The following is an 8,400-nucleotide window of genomic DNA, read 5'->3' as shown; positions in this document are numbered from 1 at the left end:
ATGCTTACAAACCACTTCTGCGGTTTGTTTTCCCTTCCTCTCCAAACCACCTATGCTCAGGGCCAGATGGTTCCTCTCAGCCCCATAGCTACTCTGGATCTCTGGGTCTGCTACAGGTCTGAAATGATTCCTCTCCTGCTCCCCAGATGTCACGTGGTGTTTAGTGGTCATCTACATCGCTAGTGCCCACAAGTTTGTTCAAACGCCCCATTCTGATAGGAGTGGCAGTTTCCATTCTGCCTCCAACACATCTTTAACCTTTATCAAGCACAAAACTACGTGTGACCATCTGACTCCTTTCCCCCTTTCCCATTATATTTCTAACATTTACCACACTGTATAGTAAGGGTCCAATAAATGTGTACTAAATAAATAAACTTTGTGTGTGTTTGTGTGTGTACTTGGTTTTTCAAGACAGGATTTCTCTGAACAGCTCTGGCTGTCCTGGAACTTGCTTTGTTTATCAGGTTGGCCTCGAACTCATGGAGATCCACCTGCCTCTGCCTCCTGAGTGCTAGGATTATAAACATGTGCCACCACCGCCTAGCAATAAATGAACTTTAAACACTTCTATACTGAAGAAAACTGACAGCTCCCATCCAATCTAATCTTCAGGGGAGACAGGCGGCCCAGCGGGTAAAGAAGCTTGTCGAGAAGTCTGATAACTTGAGTTTGATCCTGGAACCAAGAGAACCAAGTCTACAAAGTTATCCTTTGACCTCCACATGCATGCTGTTACACCTGCCCAACACACAGAAACATCCTACCCATGTGTGCACATGCACATGCTTGTGCACATACCAATATTTTAAATCTGCTCCTTAGTCAGACAGTGCTGGCGCACACCTTTAATCCCAGCACTCAGGAGGCAGAGGCAGGCGGATCTCTGTGAGGTTGAGGCCGGCCTGGTCTACAGAGTGAGTTCCAGGACAGACTCCAAAGTTACAGAGAAACCCTGTCTCAGAAAAAATAAATAAATGAATGAATAAAAAATTTGCTCCTTAAACCATACAGTGACTTCATCTCTCAAGTCATGCCTGATTAACAGGTAGTTTTTTAAGTATTGTAAACAGAGAAGGAATCACATTGCTCGAATGAACTCTACCCTTTTCAGCTGATTACTCTTGAATTAAAGAGTGCTTAATATAATCCAGCCAGAGAGTAAGGCCTGAGGAAAGGACTGGTGTGGACAGGAGTGGAGCCAGCCTTCATTCTCCCCCTCACAGCTGTAGATGATCCTTGGTGATCTGATTTCAGAGGTTAAAGCCACAGGTTTTGTTTTCGTTGATGCTTTATTTTGTTGTTTTCCAACATGACTTCAGAAAAGCCAACAAAAGGAATTTGAGAATGAGCAGTTACTTTCCCAAAAATGGTATGGAGGGCCTTGGGTTTATGATCAGCATCTTGTATAGATCATAGAAATCAATAAATATCAGAAGTGTAAAACCAAATTGCTACCTTGTGAACTACGAGCAGAGGTGCACTGACGGGACCTGTCAGTTCATGTAGGACCGCAGACTATTCTAAACAAATGCCCTTAGGAAGCCGTTTCCAAGTGTAGGTGGGAACTCCCAGCGGAAAGCAGGACCAGGGCAGTGTGCCTCGGGTCTACACGTGCATCTCTCTTCCATTCCCCAAACACAAGCACTTCACCAAGGCGTGCTTAGGAGAGCACACAAAAGAAGCATGGCCTGTCCTGCAGGAGGAAGCAAGAGGGCACCCAGGCCTGTTGCTGACCCTCTGCAATGCAGTTCCTAATTACATCATCATTCACTGGGAATATCGTTGGAAAAGAACATAAACATTCAACATTTTAAGGATCTTGCACAAAGCAAATGACAGTAGGTTTTATTAACATATCTTACAACGCCACTTATTCCTAGTTTTGTCATTTCTGCTTAATTATAAAGGTTGACTTCGCTTCTACAGTAATGTACTGTATTTAAATGATCATTCACACAAGATCACACCAGTACATGGTTTTGAATATACACACATCACTCTAACTTGGACCTGTTATTTTTGAAAGTGGGCTTATAAATGGGACTTATAAAAGCTAGGGGAAATGGGAGTTCTAATTTAGCAGCATGCATGTATGGATTCAAGTACAATTTTCAACCAAGTGCTTTTTTAAAATTTACTGGTGACTAATTCACCAATATCAAAATAAACACTATCAAATATCCAAATTTTAAAGTTAAGGCTAATATTTTCACTTCACATCCATATGCACAACCATAGACATTCCATTTAAATATGTAGTGACCAAAGTCTGAATACAGTGTACCATGTATATAGAGCATCAGAGTTCCAAACTGTAGAATTATTCAAGTTCATGAAACCTGTAAGAGTATTTACTAGAGATGCAGTTAGCATTTTTCTCCTCAACCACACTTACGAATGGGCTGGTATTCATAATGACCGATGCAAAAAAGGGAACAGGCTGAACTTACAACACAGGATTGTTTGAAAGAGCTGATGCTGGGAGGACAGTGACTGCTGGACAAACCATTCTAGTCTTACAGAAGGGTATCTCAGTATTGGAAATGGACAGAAACATAGCAAGCCATTTCCACACAGAAAGTGCTCCTGGTGACCTGACACTGCACCACGGTGTTCCTCACTCTAACGCAACGCCATCCATCACTTCATGCTAACTTTCATATTCGGTAATGCATGTCATTCCAGAAGTTTAGAACATGGGTCTGACGTTAATTTTCTATTTTCTCATTTGATGCTTCTAAGTTTATTTATTTTATTTTATCTTATTTTATTTTATTGAGACAGGGTTTCTCTGTGTAATCGTCCTGGCTATCCTTGAACTTGCTTTGTAAAACAGGCTGGTCTCGAACTCAAGAGATATACCTGCTTCTGCCTCCAAAAACTGGGATTAAAGGTGTGTGCCACCACCATTTTACTTTTACAAGTAAAAATATAATTTTATATAACAAGCCATGGAAATCCAAAGTACCAGGAATTGCCTGATAGTACTATATATGCAAAATAATCATCAAAATACTAAATCGCCTGTAAAAAAAAAAAATCTTGGAAACAATAGAACATGCTTTTCTGTCATCTTCATCCCCTCTTACTGAGTATATTTTAGATCAACCATTCCCATGCTGAACTAAAACCCCTACTACATAAGCCGATCTTCACAACAGTTTCTGAAAGCAGAGGATGACTCATGAGCACCAGCACCTCTGAGCCTTCTTCCTGTACGAAACCACACAGAGATCGCAGTGATTAGATTGCATGAACATAATACAGATGAGTGCTTCAGTCAGTAGGGAAGTTCCAAAAATTAAAGTCCATCTGTTGGGATGAGGGAGCATTTTCAGTCTGATCACAGAAATAAAAACTTGGTTGGTGATGAAGGTGAGCATGCACAGAATCAAAACTCTGCCATGTGTATGTTCTTAACCCTTTTGATTTTATTGTAAAATCTGTTTGTCACTAACAACTTTAATAGTTCATTCCACTGAAATGGCAAGTTGATTTTTGAGTGTGTGTGGTGCTTAAGCAGAAACTCGGGTTCTGTGAATGTTAGCTGAGTAGTCTGCCACTGAGGGAGACCTCAGTCTGTAAGTTCTTATTCTTGAGGACCTCCCAACTACACAGAAACTCCGCGCCACCCCAGCGCACTGCACTCACTAGACTGACAGCAGCTATCTATTTTACAGCTAGTTCAATTATTTACCCGGGGAAAGCGTTTATGAAATTCCTGAGAATGAATTAAGTTTTCAGCAAAGCCTTAAACTTTTAACAGATTCCTCACAATAAGAAAAAATTTTAAAGTTCTACTATTAGACCAATTTTTACTATACAATATTTCACATAAATCATGTTTTACATTTTCTAATTACATACAGCAAAAACCTCAAATCAATACAGGGTGACAAAGGAAAAGATGCACTGTGTTTAGCAGATGCAGATGAAACACAGAAAGAGCAGTGAGCTTCAGATCAATCACATCCGCTCTATCAGGGAACAGCCGGTCAGGGCATTTAGGAGAAATCGTTTCTGAATGATTTTTGTGGACAAGTTGTGCTTTTTATTAATTGTGCACTTAAAAAAAATGACCACTAAAGAATGATTTAACTTATTTGTTGTCCAGATACTTGAGAAAAATTATTATACCATTAATGTGGTTACCAAGCACCTAATTTTGAAAAGGCTTCATAATGTTTTCTTTTTAATCCCTCAGCAAAGACATCAATCCCCCAAAATTAAATTAAAGCTTATTGTTGATGAAATCAGTATCAATGAGAATGGTAACATATGCGGTGCTGAGGTGGGGGTCACAGTCCGTTGTAGTGTGGACCCCATCTTTTATTGATGTGATCGAAAGTGTGCGAGACCCACTGCTGCTCGAGCACTCGGTACCGCTCCTCGCAGATGTAGAGAGGCTTGCCTCGCCTGCAACACAGACCAAGACAGAGTGTTATGTCATACAATCCAACCAGGCCTTCCTATGCATTTCTTCTTTAACACACCGTGGCAAAGATAACAACAGTATGATTTTATTGTATATAGTCTGTATTTTGGATAGGAAAAATAACTCAGAGATAGAAATAACTATTTAAGTTAAGATTGTCAGACTTTGTAATATTTCAACAGTTATAATTGCAAAACCAGGTGGCACACTGATTTCTATGCTGGAGCTTCAGGAAAACACCTGACACATCCAGGTGGGCTGACCTAAGGTCGCGGTCCTCTTCTCCATGCGCATCCAGATAAACGGAGCCCCAGAGGCAGAAGCGATGGCCTCGGATGATGATAATCACTGATGCGTTGATTAAAAGGAAAATTCCGGTTCCGGCTCCACAATTCTGAGAATGCTTTAAAAAAAAATGCTTTTTTAAATCAAATGCCTTTATATAAAAATCAAGAACATCTTAACCAATAGTTAACAATATAAAGCTATTTAGTTTTAAAATAAGATTTCATCTATTTAAAGCCATAACCCCAGCCCCCACAGCTCTTTAATACATTGGGAAGAGTCTGGGTAAGCATTGTGTAAGAAGCAGCCATAGCTCACCTAGCTGAGGCTAGCACCCTTGGGGCATCAGTGAAGGCTGTTTCCTAGCTGGTTGAAAAGTGGGTAAGAGAAAGAAGAGCTGAAACTGTACTTAAGAGAGGCTTTGTATCTTAGTACAGTCTGGGTTTACCTCTGAATGTACTGTTTAACTCACAGTCTGAAGAGCTGAAGCTCTCATTGCACCACACTTCCCCAAGGCTGGGTTTTATGCCTCTGCCACTTGCTCACCAGCACACACCCAGGGTAACAATGCTCACCAGCACACACTCACGGTAACTGTGCTCACCAGCACACACTCATGGTAACAATGCTCACCAGCACACACTCACGGTAACAATGCTCACCAGCACACACTCACGGTAACAATGCTTACCAGCACACACGGTAACAATGCTTACCAGCACACACTCACAGTAACAATGCTCACCAGCACACACTCAGGGTAACTGCTCACCAGCACACGCTCACGGAAACCATGTTCACCAGCACACGCTCAGGGTAACAGTGCTCACCAGCACACACTCACGGTAACTGTGTTCACCAGCACACACTCACGGTAACAATGCTCACCAGCACACACTCACGGTAACTGTGCTTACCAGCACACACTCGCAGTAGCTCTGCTGCTTGCAGCACAGTCCTTTCAGGCACACAAAAGTGCCACAAACAAGGCAAACAGCTGGGTCCTTAGGAACCTTGGTGCAGACACTGCAGGTTTTTCTATGGTAGTACTGAAAAATGGTGTTGTAATTCTCAGGCAACTGTAACAGGTGTGGTAATTTCCATCTTGATTCTTGGATAAGCAAAGCCTAAAACATCCAAAAATATAGTCATCAGCCTCATGTATATGGTTACTAAAATTACATATCCAATTTTTAAAAGGCTTTTATTTTAGGAAGGAAAATCTGCCTTCAAGGATGTGACTTATTGAATGAAAACCCTTCCTTTTCCATTTTACAAGCAATAAAAACAGATTTTTATTAGTCTTTATTTCTATACAGATTTCAATTATAATAAATGTAAAATTTTAAAGTAAGCACCCTAAAACATGCTATTTTTTAAGAGGAAAAAATGAGTATCTCTGAACATGCATGAAAATGTATCTGTAATTAAAACAGTTAAACATTTTCTGACACCCGGTCTTGACACAAATGACGCTGAAGTCAGGACTCCTATCTCAGGGCTTTACATGAGCTCCTTCCTAGAACAGGTAATGTTCATACACTTCAGGCTGTAAGTACCAGCCTTTAACTCTTTAAATACACTTCCTATTTGCATTCCTGTAAGAAAACTCCAAGTTAGTTAAAGCTTCCCACAAACTTTATTTTCTGATCCCCAGCTGTAAAGAGGTATTGGTGATATTTTCTGTAGATGGTACTCCATTCACAGTACAGTTCTGGTGCGGGAGAATTGTCTGTATTCTGTCAATCATGTTTTAAATAAACGCTAGTTGGCCAGGCAGGAAGTATAGGTGGGTCAACCAGACAGGAAGTAGAGGCGGGCGATGAGAACAGGAGAATGCTAGGAAGGAGGAAGCCCATCCCTCCTATTCCTGCCCAGACCACCGAAAAGCAAGATGTAATCTGCCCTGCTAGAGAAGGTACTGAGCCACGTGGCTAACATAGATGAGAATAATGGGTTAATATAAGTTATAAGAAGCCTGAGTTAATGGGCCTATCAGTTTTATAACTTATGGAAACCTCTGTGTGATTTTCTTTGGGGCTTGCCGGCTGTGGGGGCAGAAACCCCAATAAGCAGGCCCCCTCATGTAACACAGTTCCATATATTTATTAGATGACTGTTTGGGATAAGGCTTCATCACAGCCCCTGGCATCCACATATCCAAAGAGTCTGGAATGTTCGAGTGGAAATTCCATCCCAAACAACTCTGGGAGTTGTCTCAATCCAGACTCTACCTCTGAGAAAGTATGCCAAATGGTGACACCTCCCCAGAGATGCTCAAGACCATTCCCACAGGGTATTTAAACTGCCACCCAAAGAACAAGCACACAAACCCACTTTCAAAAGCTATAGACATAATCTTTTAGTTTTCGGTTCAAATACTTTTAAACATGAGACAGTAGTTTTACACTAAGAATATATTTTACTAACTAATTTTTTTTTCCTCTTTCAACACTACTGTGACAGTTGCTTAAATTACTTAATCAAAATCTACTGGCTTAACCTAAAAGTAACAACTAATACACCCTTTTAACTGACACATTTCTGCTTTAATACTTATGAGTCAACTATTTTTACAACTCTCTCAGTTTGTAGCCTGCTGCCACAGATGACCTGAAATGTGAGTGTTCCCATTACTCTCTTAGCCATGAGCAAGCACACTGTCACCACGGTAGGTGATTCACTCTTTCTTTCTACGTACCTTCCCTTGCTCTGCATGCCTCTCCGTGAACGATCTGATCTCAGAACACCACTGAGTGATAATGTCCAATGCTGTGACTGGCCAGTCCAGACATGAGGCACTGAGGAACGGGTGATCTGTTTGGTAAAAAGTTGGCAGAAGTCCCAGGCAGCTGGCAAGAACTGAAAATTCTTCTTCTTCCTTTTAGGCATGACAGAAAATTTTCAAGATAGTTTAATTTTCATCCTCACCAATTACTTTGGGACAATAGGGTTCTTTCTCAACTGAAATAAGTGAAGGAAGCAAAAGTAACAACAAGGAGAGGCAGCTCCTCTTTCTATTTTATCCACAGACCCTCCAAACATGCTTTCTGTAATTAGAAGTTGATTCCTATGAGTCTTAACATCTGCTGTCTTTCTACAGCTGTCACATCTGATGAACAGCTCTTTAGGAAACAGAAGAGCTATAGTGAGATCAGAAAGCGCACACACTGAGCCAGGTGTGGTAGCACACGTGTAACTTAACACTTGAGGCAGAAGCAGAAATATAAATGCTCACATTTGAAGAAGCAGAGTTTGAAGGCAGCTCGGACTATGCCTCAAAAATCAAGGGCTGCAGATTTGGATGGCAACTATGATTCACAAAATGAGATGTATTCCCATTTTGTGCTGCATCCACTGTGAATTCATCAGATTCACAGTCCAGATAAAAAAGATACGTGATTCCATGGCTGTCATATAACTGACCATGCCTCTTCACTTGTGATCACCTTTACTAACTTGTAGTCACACAAGTACTGCACCTCATAACTGTTTAGACTCCTTTTGGTGATTCCAATCAATTAGCATGTGAGCTTTTCTATGTAATTCCTGAAGAGTGTTAAGTGAAACTGGGCAAGGCATACACCAGGCAGGAACACACAAGGCTCTCAGTGCCTCAGCTCCGGCCACCACCATCTTGCAGAGTTTTCATTCAAACTGGCCGGATTTGAGCAGCT

The 8,400-nt window shown here is 41.1% G+C and overlaps 1 protein-coding gene across 6 annotated transcripts in view; it reads right to left on the bottom strand.

Annotated features, from left to right (window-relative positions):
• Positions 1-1,811: 1,811 nt before the first annotated feature.
• Ubr3 (ubiquitin protein ligase E3 component n-recognin 3) overlaps positions 1,812-8,400 on the bottom strand; it is a 129,322-nt gene continuing 122,733 nt past the window's right edge. For all 6 annotated transcript variants that reach the window (XM_087900040.1, XM_087900042.1, XM_087900043.1 and 3 more), the window contains 4 exons: positions 7,425-7,604; positions 5,641-5,850; positions 4,702-4,841; positions 1,812-4,419 (listed from right to left, as the gene is read on the bottom strand). In XM_087900040.1, the coding sequence (XP_087756166.1) occupies positions 4,302-4,419; positions 4,702-4,841; positions 5,641-5,850; positions 7,425-7,604 (648 nt within the window). In that variant the 3' untranslated portion in view covers positions 1,812-4,301. The remainder of the gene's footprint in view (positions 4,420-4,701; positions 4,842-5,640; positions 5,851-7,424; positions 7,605-8,400) is intronic.

The sequence above is a fragment of the Myodes glareolus genome, chromosome 21 (genome assembly GCF_982192425.1).
Source record: "Myodes glareolus chromosome 21, mMyoGla1.1, whole genome shotgun sequence".
Classification (NCBI taxonomy): Eukaryota; Metazoa; Chordata; class Mammalia; order Rodentia; family Cricetidae; genus Myodes; species Myodes glareolus.
The sequence above is the reverse complement of the archived record's forward strand: the minus strand, read 5'-3'. Positions and strand labels throughout refer to the sequence as shown.